The sequence below is a fragment of the Pongo abelii genome, chromosome 9, assembly GCF_028885655.2.
Source record: "Pongo abelii isolate AG06213 chromosome 9, NHGRI_mPonAbe1-v2.0_pri, whole genome shotgun sequence".
NCBI classification, from domain to species: domain Eukaryota; kingdom Metazoa; phylum Chordata; class Mammalia; order Primates; family Hominidae; genus Pongo; species Pongo abelii.
Genome location: NC_071994.2, coordinates 88,516,320 through 88,535,436, shown reverse-complemented (window position 1 = coordinate 88,535,436; position 19,117 = coordinate 88,516,320). Strand labels below are relative to the sequence as shown.

At 36.9% G+C, this 19,117-nt stretch overlaps 1 protein-coding gene across 1 annotated transcript in view; it reads right to left on the bottom strand.

The window, feature by feature from the left end:
* Positions 1-6,841: 6,841 nt before the first annotated feature.
* Positions 6,842-19,117, bottom strand: part of HIKESHI (heat shock protein nuclear import factor hikeshi) — a 41,242-nt gene continuing 28,966 nt past the window's right edge. The window contains exons 3-5 of the mRNA XM_024255866.3: positions 14,976-15,127; positions 7,866-7,984; positions 6,842-6,921 (exon numbers count right to left, since the gene is read on the bottom strand). Of these exons, the coding sequence (XP_024111634.1) occupies positions 6,867-6,921; positions 7,866-7,984; positions 14,976-15,127 (326 nt within the window). The 3' untranslated portion in view covers positions 6,842-6,866. The remainder of the gene's footprint in view (positions 6,922-7,865; positions 7,985-14,975; positions 15,128-19,117) is intronic.

The following is a 19,117-nucleotide window of genomic DNA, read 5'->3' as shown; positions in this document are numbered from 1 at the left end:
AACTTAAATTTTTATATAGGTTTTAAGTGTTATCTCTTTTCCACAAATTATTTATTATTACAAAAAGCTCAAGTTCTGTTTAACAAAATGGACTATAACAAATGTCTTTTAAAAGATTCTAAATTTGTTAATTCTTAAGCTACAACCATAAGGACTTCCTGTGTCAGCTTCATTTGTGATTTCCAGATCCTTAGTTAACTTTAAGGATATGAATATTATTTTCTTTCATAAGTAACCTTGGAAAATTGGACAATTTTATGACATATGTGCTTAATAACTGGTGTAGCTGTTAGCTACCAGGTTACAAAGGATGTATAGATGGCTTTATGTTGATGTGAATATTTGTTTTGAAGATATTTTTTAAATGTGGATAGGTAATGGGATGTGTATGCAAGGTAATGAATTTTATTTATTTAGGTAAAAAAGAATTATTTTACCTTAAGGACAGTCTGATTATGCTAGCCTAGAAGAGTATTTTTTGTATTATTATTATACTTTAAGTTTTAGGGTACATGTGCACAACGTGCAGGTTACATATGTATACATGTGCCATGTGGGTGTGCTGCACCCATTAACTCGTCATTTAGCATTAGGTATATATCCTAATGCTATCCCTCCCCCCTCCCCCAACCCTACAACAGGCCCTGGTGTGTGATGTTCCCCTTCCTCTGTCCATGTGTTCTCATTTTTCAATTCCCACCTATGAGTGAGAATATGCGGTGTTTGGTTTTTTTTCCTTGCGATAGTTTGCTGAGAATGATGGTTTCCAGCTTCCTCCATGTCCCTACAAAGGACATGAACTCATCATTTTTTATGGCTGCATAGTATTCCATGGTGTATATGTGCCACATTTTCTCAATCCAGTCTATCATTGTTGGACATTTGGGTTGGTTCCAAGTCTTTGCTATTGTGAATAGTGCCGCAATAAACGTATGTGTGCATGTGTCTTTATAGCAGTATGATTTATAATCCTTACAATGAACTCAAACAAATTTACAAGAAAAAAACAAACAACCCCATCAAAAAGTGGGCGAAGGATATGAACAGACACTTCTCAAAAGAAGACACTTATGCAGCCAAAAAATACATGAAAAAATGCTCATCATCACTGGCCATCAGAGAAATGCAAATCAAAACCACAATGAGATACCATCTCACACCAGTTAGAATGGCGATCATTAAAAAGTCAGGAAACAACAGGTGCTGGAGAGGATGTGGAGAAATAGGAACACTTTTACACTGTTGGTGGGACTGTAAACTAGTTCAACCATTGTGGAAGTCAGTGTGGTGATTCCTCAGGGATCTAGAACTAGAAATACCATTTGAAGAGTATTTTTTAAACTTAAGAGTATTCAGGCCAGGCACAGTGGCTCACATCTGTAACCCCAGCACTTTGGGAGGCCGAGGTGGGCGGATCGCTTGAGGTCAGGAGTTCGAGACCAGCCTGGCCAACGTGGTGAAACCCCATCTCTACCAAAAATACAAAAATTAGCCAGGCATGGTGGCAGACGCCTGTAATCCTAGCTACTCAGGAGGCTGAGGCGGGAGAATCACTTGAACTCAGGAGGACTGAGATCGCACCACTGCACTCCAGCCTGGGAGACAGAGTGAGACTTCATCTCAGAAAAAAAGTATTCAGAGAGTGTAGAAGTTCTGAGGAGTAAACTATATTTGACAAGTTAGGGGTTGGAAAGGATCAATAAATGTGTCAACATTTTTGACGAAGTTGGTTAAATGTGATGGATGTATTCACAGGAAGAATGGCTTATGAAGCCATTACTACATATTGTTAAATAGAAGACAAGTAACAAGAGTAAAACTATAATCTGGATTTTCTTTTTGATAAAACAGCAAAGCTATCTCTGGTGAGATAACAAAGATTTCTTCTGTCACTATAACGTTCTATCACTAAGCACTTTGACATATTAAGTCATTTTTTAAAAAAGCTAAAATACTAATTTGGAAAGACTAAAATACCTAATAATCCTAGTCACATATTCTTTTATCTTTTATGTTTGTGCACCAAAATTAACTTGATAATGGTTCAAATGTATAACAGTTCAACAAATGATGTTGGGAAAACTGGATATTCACACGCAAAAGAATGTGCATATTCATTTACCATTCACAAAAATTAACTCAAGATGAATCAAAGACCTAAATGAAAGAGCTAAAACTATAAAACTCTTAGAAGAAAACACGAGAGTCAATCTTCACAACCATGAATTAGTCAATGGTTTCTTAGATATAACACCAAGAACAGAAACAAGAAAAGAAAAACAAAGATAAACTGAATTACATCAAAATTAAAAACTTTTGTACTGCAAATGATATCAACAAGAAAGTGAAAAGATAACTCACAGAAGAAAATATTTGCAAATCCTATTTTTAAGAGACTTGTATCTATAATAAACTCCTAGCCAGGCACAGTGGCTCATGCCTATAATCCCAGCACTTCACGGGGCTGAGGTGTGTGGATCCCTTGAGCACAGGAGTTCAAGACCAGCCTGGACAACAGAGTGAGACTAGATCTCTACAAAAAATACCAAAAAAAAAAAAAAGTTAGCTGGGCATGGTGGTGCGCACATCTAGTCCCAGCTACTCGGGAAGCTGAAGTGAGAGTATCACTTGAGGCTGGAAGGTCGAGGCTGCAGTGAACGTCTCAAAAAATTGAAAAGAAAAAAGATAAAAAGAAATGAAGTACAGATACATGCTACGACATGGAATAATCTTGAAAACATTATGCTAAGTGAAGGAAGCTAGTCACAAAAGACCACTCTGTATGATTCTATTTATATAAAATATCCAGAAAAGGCAAATCCAGACACAAAAAGTAGATTAGTGGTGGCTTAGGGATACTAGAAGCTGGGAGATGGAGATTAACTACTAATGGATATGAGGCTCCTTTTGGAGGAACAAAAATTAGATTGTGATGACATTTGCACAAACCTGAGACTAAACTAAAAAGCATTCATTCATTCAAGACAAGGTCTCTGCTGTTGCCCAGGCTGGTCTTGAATTCCTGGGCTCAAGCAATTCTCTCACTTCAGGCTCCAGAGTAGGTGAGATTACAGCTGTGCACCACTGCACCTGGCTCTTTAAATGGGTTAACTGTGTGGAATATGAATTATATCTCAATAAATCTTTAAAAAATTAAATTCTTTAATTAAAAAAAATTTTTTTTTTTTGAGACTCAGTCTCATTCTGTCACCCAGGCTGGAGTGCAATAGCATGATCTCGGCTCACTGCAGCCTCCATCTCCTGGGTTCAAGCGATTCTCCTGCCTCAGCTTCCCGAGTAGCTGGGATTACAAGCATGCACAACCATGCCCGGCTAATGTTTGTATTTTTAGTAAAGATGGGCTTTCGCCATGTTGGCCAGGCTGGTCTTGAACTCCTAGCCTCAAGTGATCTGCCCACCTCGGCCTCCCAAAGTCCTGGGATTACAGGCATGAGCCACCATGCCCAGCCACCTTTATATATTTTTGACTAATATTCATATCTTGTCTCCTCTGACAACTCTTTATAATTGCCTTTCCCAAATTCAGGCACAGTAAGACTATGAAGATGTCTTTTATGCCTGAACTCTTCAGGTTTCCTTCACATTATGGAAGAAAAGACAATAGGAAAAATTAGGTTTGTTTGGCAGTCTACAAATTTTAATTAATCCCCAATCATTTTAAGAGGTTTTTTTTAAAAAAAATCAAACTTAAAAAAAAAAAAGAAAACTTAACAAATCAAGAGATTAGCCTTCTCACGTTAATTATGCCAGGTAAAATTTGTTGATAAAAATGTTTCAGTGTTTCAAGTAAAAAGAAACACACTCATGTTCATGTAAAGACTAACACAATAACTGTCTACAAAAAGATATACTTTACCAGATTACAGACCAAGAGAATTGTCACTGAATATTGTCCATAATATGTTGTACTCTCATAATCATTTTTTATAAATTGTATTGTTCCTCAATAGTGGATTCCACTCTTCTCTAATCTAGAAAAACATAACTGTCTGCAACATCCTCAACTATCAGCAAACTTAGTCTTCTGGAAGAGACATCAGGGAAAAACTGGCCTTAGTGAAAAATTAGCTTAGCAGATACTATAACAACTAGCATGGCAGTAAACTCCAAGATGATGATCACTGGGTTTATGTTTCCCAACTAAATGACAAGTACCTTCTCCAGACAGCTAAACAACCACTTCATCAGGAGACCTTAAACCAGTGATTCTTAGGAATCCTCCAGAAGCCAACATCTTTGGTGGAAGACTACTAATCAAGACCCTCAAATCAAACAAATGACAATATAAAGTAAACAGCATAGCAACAAGGAAGGCTACAAGGCAACAAGGAAGATTAATTTTCTGATACCTTTGCTACTTTCCCTCTTCTGCTTATTACAGTTTGGTACTCCCTAGAGATTGCCTAAAGGTTTCTCAGTATTCTCTCACATTTATCATTTTATACTTAATTCTTTATGGTGTTTTTTGGCCACCTTAAGAATTTTGAGCAGTTTTCTCAAACTATAGCTACTCCCTGAATCTTTCAAATTCCACCATAAAATATATATATATATATATATATATATATATATATAGTTCCTTTAAATTCTTGAGGAGGCCAATTAATTCCCACAGGTCCTTTTCTATATTTGAATTTTCTTCGTATCATTAACCTCAGTGTTCATTCTTGTAAAAACTGGATCTTTACCTTAATTAAACAAACATACTTCTGCTACAATTATTACAGCACTGTCAGCAGACAGAATCAAGCTCACCAAGGCAGGGGACAAATGCTGGAGCTATCCTCACTGCACTAGTCAGTTTTCTCCAGATTTTCCAGACTTCTCTATAGGAACCATTTAATTCCTCTGAGAATATGCCCACCTCAAGGAAACAATTCTTGGCTGTCTCCTGTTGTGATAAATATTTATATTTCTACTATCTTCTGTAACCCAATAGGCATTACTTATGTCAACACCAGGTTTTTACCAGCCTCCTGTACACAAACCTACCCTGCATATATAGAATAATTGTTAGATGTTCAGATATTTAAAGCCCTTTTCTTTCCAGCATATCACGTGTCTCCGAGAATAACCAGAAACTTCCAAAATGAGGCAGGTATAGGCTACTCAAGACTCCTCATGCATACTGTGCAAGATACTATTCTAAAAGTAAGAATACTACTAGAAAATGTGGCCCAAAATTTCACTCCCATCATCTGCTCTGGAAGCCCAAGAAACTAGTTTAAATTCACTACCACCCAAGATTATCATGAATAATCATATATTCTTTTGATTTCTTAGCAGACCAAGGAATAGTTTGTGTTTACTTAGTATTTCCTGTTGTATCACTACAAAAATCACTGGGAAGAGGCTACCTGACTGTAGAAGAGGCACAACTGAACTTCAGGATATTTTTTCAGCTTGGGTTTGGCAATCTAGGTCCTTGAATAATCATTTTGCTTCTGGAAATTGTATTGCAATTAGCTGATGTTTTCTGTGCAGAGTATTAAAGACTGTTGTGTAGCCATTGCCAAGTCTCATGATTCAACAATTGCTATGGTTTGAATATTTGTCCCTTCCAAAATTACGCTGAAATTTTAACCCCAATGTGGCAGTACTGAGAGGTGGGGCCTTTAAGAGGTGACTGGATCATGAGGGCTCTGCCCATACGTTAAGTTATCACAGGCGGGGAACTGGTGGCTTTATAAGAAGAGGAAGAGTGACCTCAGCTGGCACAAAAGCTTGCTCAGCCCCCTCACTGTGTGATACCCTGCACTGCCTAAGGACTCTTCAGAGTCTCACCACCAGCAAGAAGGCTCTCACCAGCTGCAGCCCCTTGGCCTTGGAATTCTCAGTCTCCATCATTGTAGGAAAAAAAAAAATCCTTTTCTTTATCAATTACTAACCCAGCGCTTTGGGAGGCTGAAGTAGGAGGATTGCTTGAGCCCAGGAGTTCAAGCCTAGTCTGGGCAACACAGTAAGACTGTGTCTCTGCAAAAACATCAAAAAAATTAGCTGGGTGTGGGGGTGCACGTCTGCGGTCCCAGCTACATGGAAAGCTTGGGGCAGGATGAGCACTTGAGCCCAAGAGGTCATGGCTGGAATAAGCTGTGATCACGCCACTGCACTACAGCCAGGACAACAGAGCAAAAGCTTGTCTTAAAAAAAAAAAAAAAAAAAAAAAAAATTAAGTCAATAAATTACCCAGTTTTGAGTATTGTTATAATCAACAAAAAATGAACTACTAACCATCCATTAACAAGAAGAATCCTATAGTCTACATATAAATGCCTGCCAGTATTAAATAAAAGCTCACCAATATGGCAATTTTATTAAACTTATATGAATCTGCAGATATAAAAAGTGACAGCCAACCTGTATTAATTGGAAAAACTGACAATCTTAAGAAATAATCTCTGAAAATAATTTTTCCATATTTAAAAATGTATATTTCGTATTTTTTCAAGTCTCCCAAATTTTGAGATAGGTAATTGAAAGGTTAACTACTCCAGCAAACCACTGTTTCATTTCAATAAATGAATGATTACACATGCAATGGTACTTGGCACACTACTGTCCGGAATAGGTTTTATTTTTAAGTAAAAAAATGAATCATAGCCAAAACAAAATGTTTTGCCTCTGAATAGTATTTTGAGCTTAAGGGGAAAAAAGTCTTTAATGATGAACATATTTTCATTTTTCAATGTTTTTAATTTTTAATAAAGATTTTTAATTAAGCTTCAGTCTCTAAGCAGTTTTTAAACTTAGGTTTCATGATCCTTTGACCTCATACTTTTAGATGGAGTCAGTTATCTTCAAAACATGACAAATTTCAGAATCCATTAAAAATTATTTTATTCAAATTATGTTTTCCAAAAGAGAGGGTTCTGTGCTAGTCGTCTTTGAAAGTTTTCATACCTAGAAAAGAAAACACATATATTTACATTCACAAGAAAATTAAAATAGGATCTTTCATTAACTGCCAAATGACTTATCCAAAACAATTTTACATGTCATTTCTAAAAAGCTATAAAAAAACTAAAAACATAATCTGGAAATGTAATTATTCTTATAAAAAGACAGCAAGCATAGGAATTTAAATATCGGGGCAGTTTTGATTAGCTTTTATCAGAGAGCACAAATCATAAGAAATTTTAGTAATTGTTTATCTTCTGCAAATTTAAGAGCTAGAAGGGACCTAAGGAAAAAAATCAAATTCAACTCCTATTTCCTCATTCCACAGATGAGCAGATGAGAGAAATTTGCTTAGGGTCACATAGCTACATTATGCCAAAATTCAAACCTAGTGCATTCCAATGCTCTCCATGCTACACCATGGTACCACTTCTCAACAAACTGTTCCTAGGCATCCTCCCATCTCTAGGAATACTCAAAGTGAAAAGAAATATCTATAAAACATGGGAAAGTTGGAAAATAGATTCATTAGCCATTCATGTACACGGTGCAGTATAAACTACTCTTGTACCCTAAAGGTACATGTTTATTGTAGATCAAGATTTTCGAAACAACAGAAAAAAAGTTTTGATTGATATTTCAAGTCTCATAGATGGTACTTCTAAATGAAAATACACAAATATTTATAAGCTTTAATAGTGGTCCCTAAAACATAGGCAATTATATTTTCCTGTCTTTATAAATTCATAATGGCTACTATACAACAAAATATTTAGGGTAAGAACTGTTTCTCCTCAGATCTCTACAGTACATACTTTAATGGCATGCAGTGCTGATGTTCATAATAAAAGAATATGTTTAAATGTCAAAAAAGGAATATATTCACAGGCAAAATAGATATTCAGTTATAAAAAGCCTTAATGTTGGAGACAGAAAATGCCTCATACCATTTCAGAACCACATTTGCCGGAATGAACATTTCAGATGGGCTTGGTGTCATCTGGGCCTGAGAGACAGCAAATGATGAAGCAAAATTGTAGAAATTGTCCAACATCTTTTGTGTGAACTGAAAAGTTAATAATAGATTAATGGATTATACTAAATACTTCATTTAGAACTCAATATTTTTAAATTAAAAATGTTCTCACATTAACTTGTTTATAAGGAGTGTCAGTTCTAAGATAGTCTAATGCTGAAAGTTGGCTGGGTGCGGTGGCTCATGCCTGTAATCCCAAAATTTTGGGAGGCTGAGGCAGGAGAATCACTTGAGGCCAGGTGTTCAAGACCAGCCTGTGCAACATAGTGAGGCCCTGTGTCAAAAAAATAAAATTAAATAAATGAATAAAAAAGAATGTTAAGAATAACCATACATACAATGACACTGTGAAATATGCTACTCACTTTGGGGAAAAAAAAAGAAAAAAATTTTTCTTCAAAATATTTTCTTTCATCTCCACGTCTGCATCCACTATGTCCCTCCTCAATTATCACTCTCCTCAAATCAACCTATTTTCTCATATAAAATAGTAACCATCTCTAAGAAGTCTTTTACCTGCCAGAAAGATAAGAGTTTACATATTATAAAGGAGCAACTGGTTATTTCCACTGCTGGAAAGAAGATAAAGGCAGCACTATTCCATTTCCTCTGTTTCCTAATCTGTTTCTTTTCCTTGACTCTTAAATGACCAAATTCACTAACATACTCCAAGTCTCCTTGGTAGAAGCTAGAAGTAAATGGATTCACATTTCCTGAGAATCAAATGGGCTTAAGTACTAACCCTAAAAGTAACTGAACTTCTGAAGATAATAATACCTTCTACTCACTCAAAAATAATCTTTCCAGCATCACTTTCTCAAATATACAAAATCAGCCATGCTGTCTCTTCTCTACACAAGAGACTTGGTCTTATTAGGTTTTTTTATTTGGTTGTTGAATAATATGAAGGCAGTATAATCCAAGAGACTCTACTGTGAAGGCACCTGATTAATATCAAAAGTTCAGTAAAGTCACTAACAGTTTGTTCGTTTGTTTTTGAGATAGGGTCCCACTCTTTCACCCAGGCTGGAATGCAGTGGCACAATCACGGCTCACTGCAGCCTTGACCTCCCAGGCTCAAGTGATCCTCCTGCCTCAGCCTCCCAAGTAGCTGAGACTATAAGCATGCACCACCATGGGTAATTTTTTATCTTTTTATAAAGACAGGGTCTCACTATGTCACCCAGGCTGGTCTCAAAATTCTAGGCTCAAGCAATCCTCTCACCTCAGCCTCCCAAAGTGCTAGAGTTACAGGCATGTGCTACTGTACCCAGACTAAAGTCACAACTAAAAGATCAATATTAGGAAAAAAAAACCAGCAGTCCTCCACACCAGTGACAATAATTTTTAAGTGTAACTTACATCTTTAAAAAGATTCCATTCAGAATACAAACAAAGCATTTTCTCCAATACCTAGAAAAAATGCTAAGACAAACTAATAAGATTTTTGTGGAAAATATTATAAAGACTGCTAAGAGACAGAAAAGAAAACAAAAGGACCTATATACACCATGTTCAATGGAAAGATATAACATGTCACATATGGAAAGACAATGTGGTAAAGGTGGCCAATTCTCCCCAAATTAAACCTATGTATCCAATGTTATTACCAACAAAATTGCAACAAGGTTCTTCATGAAACTTGACAAACTATTTCATGAAACTCAACAAGCTGATATAATTATTATGAAGAATACCTATACATATTTGCATGACTGTGAGGAAGAACTTGCCCCACTGGCAAAGAGACAGGCAAATAAACTAATTGGAATAAAAGAGAGAGCCCAGAAATAAACCTAAGCATATATGACAAAGATGCTGTTACTCATGGTAAAAAAAAAAATGGGACTAATTACTCAATTCATGGGGCTAGGACTAGTTTTCCATAAGGGGAAAAATGAGTTTAATTCCCTTACCAGACTGCACACAAACATATTCAAAAAGTAAACCTTAAGGCTTTAAGAACTAAAAGACAACATCTTAGGCTCTGCTTGAGGCCAGGAGTTCGAGACCAGCCTGGGCAACATAGCGAGACCCCCCATCTCTACACACACACACACACACAAAGGGGGAGAGAGAGAGAAGAGAACATCTTTGTATCTTTACATATCAGGATACAGAAGGATTTCTCAAACATTAAAAAACCCACAAATCCACAAATTATAAAAGAAACAATACATTTATCTATATACAAATATAGTATATCTGTATGTAAAAGTCACTATAAGCAATGTTAAAAGACAAGCACCATGCTCGAAGGAGAAAAATGCAATGTATTTACAAAGGATTATTATCTAGAACACATAAAGGCATCTTAGGTTTTTTTCCCAAAAGACTAAATTTAAAAAGTGCCAAAAGCAATACAACAGAAAATTGGACAAAATATATAAAGTCAATTCCTATAAAAGGAAATACAAACACAGCCCAAAAGTGTGCAAAGATGCTCAATATCACCAGTAATCAAGAAACACAAAGTATGATATTCTAATTTTCATTCATCAGTTTGGCAAAATTTTAAAGGTCTGATAAATGTTAGTGAGAACATATGAAAAAGGAAATGAAAAAAACTGGCTCATTTATACAATGGCACACTATGTAGCAATCAAAAAGTATATTCCATGTATCAACATAGATAAATATTTAAAATAATAAGTAAACAACAGCAAGTTATACAGAATAATACTACTTATATTCATTTTTAAAACATACAGAAGAACAAATCAACATGAAGGAAAAACAAAGGATTCAACACAGAAGAGAAACAAAAAGAATTTCTGTAGTAATGGTGAAAGGAAATAATACCTTGTCTATGGCTATACAATAGGTCCAGAGAATAGTCAATCAACAGTAGAACAAAAAAGAAAGGACAGTCTGGGCAACATAATGAGGCCCCATCTCTATAAAAAATTAAAAAGTTAGGTGGGTTTGGTGATGCTTGCTTGTAGTCCCAGCTACTCGTGGGAGCCCAGGAGTTTGAGGCTGCAGTGAGCTGTGATTGCACCACTGCGCTCCAGCCTAGGCGACAGAGCGAGACCTTGTCTCAAAAAAAAAAAAAGGAGAATTCCAAGTGGAATGTTTCCAACACCAATTTAAAACTGATATGTTTAAATAAACTGAATGAGAATTTACACTTAGTAGAGTTTGAGCATAAATTAGAAGTACAAACATAGAAATCTATGCAAAGGAAAAAAATGAGGAAAAATGAAAAGTTATACAAGAAAAGAAATGTAATCATTGTACCACACATAGCTCAGTTCTGAAAAATATTTACCTCCTCATAATATTGTAAATTTTTAATACTGATTTAACAAAAATGTATACTGATAAGGTGGGGAGAAAAGAAGTGTGTACATGTTGGGAAGCAGGGAAGTGAGAGAGTTTCATCATGTCTTATATTAGTAAATAAATAGAAAACATCTATAACAGAAAAACTAACAGATTAAGCAAGGTTTTTTCTGATATATGGAAATAATAGACACTAGGAAAAATAGATTAAAAGGGGGGAGGGGAGTTGAAGATCATAGCTTCTAAGGAACAGAATAGAAGTAGAATGTAAGAGTCATAACAGAGGACAGCTGTTTCACATATTAAACTATTTGAGGCTGGGCACGGTGGCTCACACCTGTAATCCCAACACTTTGGGAGGCCAAGGTGGATGGATCACGAGGTCAGGAGTTCGAGACCAGCCTGACCAACATGGTGAAACCCTGTCTTTACTAAAAATACAAAAATTAGCCAGGCCTGGTGGCGCATGCCTGTAACCCCAGCTACTTGGGAGGCTGAGACAGGAGAATTGCTTGAACCCGGGAGGCAGAGGTTGCAGGAGCCGATATCGTGCCATTGCACTCCAGCCTGGGCAACAGAGTGAGACTCCATCTCAAAAAAACTATTTGACTAATATCCAGAATCTACAAAGAACTTAAACAAATTTGCAAGAAAAAAACAACCCCATCAAAAAGAGGGCAAAGGATGTGAACAGACACTTCTCAAAAGAAGACATTTATGCAGCCAACAGACACATGAAAAAATGCTCATCATCACTGGTCATCAGAGAAATGCAAATCAAAACCACGATGAGATACCATTTCACAACAGTTAGAATGGCGATCATTAAAAAGTCAGGAAATAACAGATGCTAGAGAGGATGTAGAGAAATAGGAATGCTTTTACACTGTTGGCTGGCGTATAAACTAGTTCAACCATTGTGGAAGACAGTGTGGCGATTCCTCAAGGATCTAGAACTAAGAAATACCATTTGACCCAGTGATCCCATTACTGGGTATACACCCAAAGGATTATAAATCATGCTGCTATAAAAACACATGCACATGTATGTTTACTGTGGCACTATTCACAATAGCAAAAACTTGGAACCAACCCAAATGTCCACCAATGATAGACTGGATTAAGAAAATGTGGCACATATACACCATGGAATACTATGCAGCCATAAAAAAGGATGAGTTCAAGTCCTATGCAGGGACATGGATGAAGCTGGAAACCATCATTCTGAGCAAACTATCACAGGGACAGAAAACCAAACTCCACATGTTCTCACTCATAGGTGAGAATACAACAATGAGAACACTTGGACACTGGGCGGGGAACATCACACACGGCGGGGGGAGGGCGGGCCTGTCGTGGGGTGGGGGACGGGGGAGGGATAGCATTAGGAGAAATACCTAATGTAAATGACGAGTTAATAGGTGCAGCAAACCAACATGGCACATGTATACGTATGTAACAAACCTGCACGTTTTGCACATGTACCCTATAACTTAAAGTATAATAAAAAAAAAACTATTTGACTATTTAAACCAAATATATGTAATACTCATAAAAATTTGGAGTAACTAAGTAATTAAATTAGAAACATGTTTGAAGCAGATACAGATAGTACTATACATATTTTGTGGATACACAGGAATTTTTTTAAGTACTAAAATATGAATAGGAAAGATATAAAAAGTTAGAAGGTAAAAGGGAGGAAGAGAAGCAGGCAGCAGTGGGCTATACCTATAATGCCTTAATTTATTTTTTAAAAATCAGTGGCAAATAAGACAAAATATAACAGTTAAATCCAGGGGGAAGACAATGGAAGTCTTAATATATACCCCACCATAAAGAGAGCTCTGTAAAGACAGGTGTTATTCTGTTTTGTGGACCTATTTGTATCTATGCATGCTTAGAAATGCCTGGTACAGGCTGGGCACGGTGGCTCACGCCTGAAATCCCAGCACTTTGGGAGGCCAAGGCGGGCGGATCAGGAGGTCAGGAGATCGAGACCATCATGGCTAACACGGCGAAACCCCATCTCTACTAAAAAATACAAAAAAAATTAGCTGGGCCTAGTGGCAGGCGCCTGTAGTCCCAGCTACTTGGGAGGCTGAGGCAGGAGAATGGCGTGAACCCAGGAGGCGGAGCTTGCAGTGAGCCGAGATCACGCCACTGCACTCCAGCCTGGGCAACAGAGTGAGACTCCGTCTCAAAAAAAAAAGAAAAAGAAAAAAAGACATGCCTGGTACAGAGTAGTTACATAATAACTATTTGTGGAAAATATAAGTTACTCTATTTTCTCTGTATTTAAAATATTTCATAATACATTTAATTAAAACTATAGTTTTATTTTAAAAACTCAAATAATTTATAAACATGTACAGTAAAAAAGTCTTCTTACCCTTCTCCAGGGATAACATTTTAATGTGTATTTTCCAGACACTTTTTAAATTTTGTCTACACAGGATACTATGATTATTTTATAGTTTGTTTTCAGCACAGCAGTTTATTTGTAAAATTATGGGAAAAAAAACATTTTTGAGACCCAGAGTCTGTCATTCTCAATTCAGTCCATTTTCAAAGATGTGACAAATCTACCTTTACATTCATGACCACAACCTTCAAAAGTGCGCCTCTGGTACTGCCAGGCAAACATATGGTTTCCCTAATCCATTCACTCCTCTGCTAGAAGACTTATTTAATAGTCTTTTTTTATTTCAATTTCTACTACCTCAATCTTAGCTGATGATCGTCCTTTCTATTTCACTAAGCAAGAAGAAATCAGGAGAGAGACTGCACAAGTTCTCATCACCACATCTATCAGCCTCCTGAATCTGTACCCATATATCCATTATCCTGTCTAAAGTGAACACCTCCATATATGCTGCTATTTTCTACTCAAGGACACTGCTTTAGCAGTTCTCCTTGCTCTCTGACATCATCAATTTTTCCTCTTGACAATAGGCTAAGAAGTCAGGAACAGAAAGACAAATAGAATGATTGATCTCACTTATATGTGGAATCTAGAAGTTGAACTTGCAGAAGCAGAGAGTAGAATGGTAGTTGCCAGGGGGTGAAGAGTGGAGGGGAAGGGAAAATGAGGACATGATGGTCAAAGGGCACAAAGTTTCAGTTCAATGGAAAGAATAAATTCTGAAAATCTATTGTACAGCATGGAGAATACAGTTACTAATAATGTATACTTGTAATTTGCTAAGAGATCAGATCTTAACTGTTCTCTACAAAAAAATGATGACTGTGTGAGGTGACAGATATGTTAAGTAGCTTGATTTTATTTCAAAATATAGGCTGGGTGCGGTGGCTCACACCTGTAATCCCAGCACTTTGGGAGGCCGAGGCAGGCAGATCACCTGAGGTCTGGAGTCCAAGACTAGCCTGGCCAACAGGGCAATACCCTGTCTCTACTAAAAAAAAAAAAAAAAACTTAGCCGGGTGTGTGGTGACATGTGCCTGTAGTCCCAGCTACTCAGGAGACTGAGGCAGGAGAATCGCTTGAACCCGGGAGGCGGAGATAGCAGTCAGTCGAGATTGCGCCACTGCACTCCAGCCTGGGCAATAGAGCAAGACTCCATCTCTCAAAAACAAAATAAAACAAAACAAAATGTAAACATGTATCAAAAACATCACATTGTATACCCTAAGTTATATATGATTTTAACTCGTATATTATACCTTAATAAAGCAGTGGAGGGGGAGGTAAAGAATGAAATGTATGTTGCATTACCTGAGTGAATGAGTCAACTGAGGATACAGCAGCATTACCTACAGGAGTCTGCTGAGCCATACTGTCCAATAATTCCACTGAAATTCCAATCTGAGCAACAGATGGAGTTCGGACAATATTCATGGCTCCAAAAGGATGTTGGCTTCCTTCTCCTGCAAGAAATTAACATATGCCACACATTTCAAATTAAACTTGTAGTCACACAATTTCCTTTGTAAATTTGTAAAGAACCTCTGATTTATATACATGAAAAAGTTTTCTTATGTCCAAGTTTGTCCCTCTTTTCAGATAAATGCAAAAGGCTACTTAGTTTTTAGCATATTAACAAAGAATAAAAGAACTAAAAGTTTCCCACCAGAAAAATAGCTGTTACATTTCTGAAATGTATTGAAACTACTGCAGCTAGACACAGACAGTAACAGAGTGTGGGAAAAATAATTAATAGAGAAGACTCTCTTTAGCATTCCTTATAAAGCAGGTCTGCCAGCAATGACTTAGTTTTTGTTTATTTAGGAAAGTATTTCTCCTTCATCTCTAAAGACAGTTTTCTGAATATATAATTCCTGGTTGACAGCTTTTTTTTTTTTTTTCCTTTCAGAACTCTGAATATGCCAATCCACTACCGTCTAGAAGACTATGGGGTCTCTGATGAGAAATCAGCTATTAATCTTATCAAGGATCCTTGTATGTGATGAGTTACTTCTCTTGATGCTTTCAACATTCTCTCTTTACCTTTTGACAGTTTGATTATCATGTGTCTTGGTGTAGTTTATCCTACTTGGAGTTTCTTGAGCTTCTTAAATGTGGTTAATGTTTTTCCTCAAATTTGAGAAGTTTCTGAGCATTATTTATTTAAATATTGTTTTAGTCTGTTCAGGCTGCTATAACAAAACACCATAAACTGGGTAGCTTATAAACATTGGAAATTTATTTCTCACAGTTCTGGAGGCTGGGAAGTCCAGGATCAAGGAACTGGCAGATTTGGTATCTGGTGAAGGTCCATTTTCTGGTTCAGACAGTGCCTTCTCACTGTGTTCTCACATGGTAGTAGGGCAAGTGATCTTCTTATTACTCTTAAGAGTGGTAATCCCATTCATGAGGGCTCTCCCATGACCCAGTCACTATCCAAGTCCCTACCTCCCAATACCTTGGGGGTTAGGACCTCATCATATAAAAAGACACAAATGAATTTCAGACCATAGCAAATATTCTTTCCAGCCCCCTTGCCTTTCCATATGTTACTCTCATTACCCTGTGTCTGCTGTGCATGTTGGTGCACTTGAGGGTGTCTCACAGGTCTCTAAGGGTCTGCTTTTCAAACTGGATATTCCAATTAATTTATCTTCGACTTCACTGATTCTTTCTTCTGTCTACTCAATTCTGCTATCTAAGCCCTTTAGTGAACCATTCAGTTACTGTACTTTTCAGCTATAAACTGTTTAGTTCCTTTTTATAATTTCTATATTGATATTCTCTATTTGATGATGTATCATTCTCCTGGTTTCCTTTAGCAATTTGAGCATAATAAAGACAGCTTACTTAAAGTCTTTGTCTGTGCTTCCTTGGGGGAAGTTTCTGTTCGTTTCGTCTGTATAAGAGCCTTACTTTGTTTCTTTGTATGTTTGAAAATTTTTCGTAGAAAACTGGACATTTTGAATAGTACAATGTGACAACGCTATAAATCAGATGTTTCCACCTTCTAGGGGTTTGTTGTTGCTGTTTGTTGTGTTGTTTCCTCATTTAATGACTTGCCTGAACTAATTTTGTAAAGTCTGTTTCTTTGTTATATGTGGCCAGTGAAGTCTCTGTTCCATTAGTTAGTAGTCTGCTAGTGATTAAAAAGAAATTTCCTTAAACCTCTGCAACCAAAAAATTCTGCCAGTCTTTGCAGATGGGCTCTGCGTGTTGGGACATGCCTTCAGTATTCAGCCAGGCAGTTTATAACTCCACCTTAGTCTTCACTTCCTGCTTGTGCAGAGACTTAAAGTGAGCCAGAAGAGAGAGCTCTGGGTTTTCTCGGGTCTTTCCTGAGCATACATAAAGCTCTGGGAATGCACGTACCCTTCTAGATTACCAAGAGTATGTCAGAGAATTCCAAAGCCCTTATTCCCCAAAGCATCTCATTCCCAACCTTTCTAGTTAGTTTTGGTTTACTCCAACTGTTTTCCTTTGCCTCAGGCAACAGTAACTAAAACATATGTCTGTAAATACTTTTAACAAACACCCCCAAGGTAGATACTTTTCCATCAAGAGTTCCAAGTTAAGTGACATAAAGGCAGACCTCTTTTTTTTTAAACAGTCTTCTAGCAAGCCACCAGACAGATGAAAACAAGTTAATTACAATTCTTTCTGAATTAGGTCTATCCTGCTCCCTGTATCAGTACCAGGAATGGAGATTGTTATTTTCAAGGCTATCACTGAGCTGAGAAGCAGATGGGACCAGGGTAGCCAAATGCCAAAAAGCTCACTGTTCTTACTGAGATTCAGTGTATTTTCTTGATTAAGTGTTCCCCTGATTGCTACAAGCTTTTGGTTACCAGAGTTCCAAAAAAGTTGATTCTGGGTCAGACACAGTTGCTCATATCCTGTAATCCCAACACTTTCCGAGGCTGAGACAGGAGGATTGCTTGAGCCCAGAAGTTTGAGACCAGCCTGGGCAACATGGGAGACCCCGTCTCTACAAAAGTTAGCCAGGCGAGGTGGTACATGCTTGCAGTCCTAGCTACTTGGGAGGTCGAGGTGGGAGGATCACTTAGGCCTAGGAGATTGAGACTACAGTGAGCTGTGATCTTCTGACAGTGTTGTTGTTGCTTTTATGGAAGACTGGATTTTCTGGAGCTCCTTACTCTACCATTTGATTTCTTTTAAATCTAGAATTATGCTAAAATCCAGAAAACATATCATTATCAAAGCATATCATCAAATAGATGCAAAAATAATAAATTATAAATCATAATACAAAAACAGAAGAGCAAGCAAAATATATGACCTAGTCCTAATATAAAAAACAAATGTAAATTAGATCAAGTTCTTTAAAACACTGTTAACAGTAAATGCAGCAGCTAATTTTTTTTAAGACTCTTTCTCAAAGCATCCCTCCTCCATGTAAATCAAGAGCCTAACACAAAACACAACTCAGAGGAAAAATTCCTACAGGGAGCTAGTTCTTTATTGTCAGTATACAAGGAAAAGCAGTCACCACCATCATTTGTTATTTGCATCTAATGGAAACTTTACACACACACACACACACACACACACACACACATATTTTACAAAGAATGTTGAGAAGAATCAGGAAATAGTGGAAAACAACTTTATTAGATTTTTTCTAAGTATTTAAGTACAGCAAATCCAGATAGTCATTACACATTTTCCTTGTTTTTAAGATATAGCCGAAATGGGCTATGTCCTGTGAATACAACTGCCCATCAACCATCATGGATAAACATGGAACACATCCATCTTATGGAACACATCCATTTTATAAATTTCATAAGTCAGATATCTAATATTAAAGTTATAGCTTATGATTGTATCTTGTTCTTTTTTTGGCATCTACATTGCCATAATATAATACCTGAAAGCTTGAAGTTTTGAAGCCTTTAACAGCTCATAATTTGTTGAAGTAAGGATGGCTATCCTCTGATCTATATTTTGCAAAATATTTTCATTTTTAGATTTATAACCATTATTTAGAATGATCAAGCCAATGATTTTTTTTTCATTCCTACACCTATTTCATTCCAATCACTTCTGTATACACCCCTGCTTTCAGCATTTGTCTACTTATAAAACCATATCCAGTCTATTTTGGAGCACAAATATAAGAGATAAAAGAATAGCAGAACACATCCTTTACTACTTGTCCATGATGAAATATTATGTGAGAAATTCCTTCTTCTTAAATGACTGAGTAGAATACCATATTTCTTTTCTTTTCTTTTTTCTTTTTTTTTTTTTTGGTTGTTGTTGAGACAGAGTCTCACTCTGTTGCCCAGGCTAGAGTGCAGTAGGACGATCTTGGCTCACTGCAAACTCCGCCTCCTGGGTTCAAGCAATTCTCATGCCTCAGCCTCCCGAGTAGCTGGGATTACAGGCCTGTGCAACTACGCCCGGCTAATTTTCAAATTTTTAGTGGA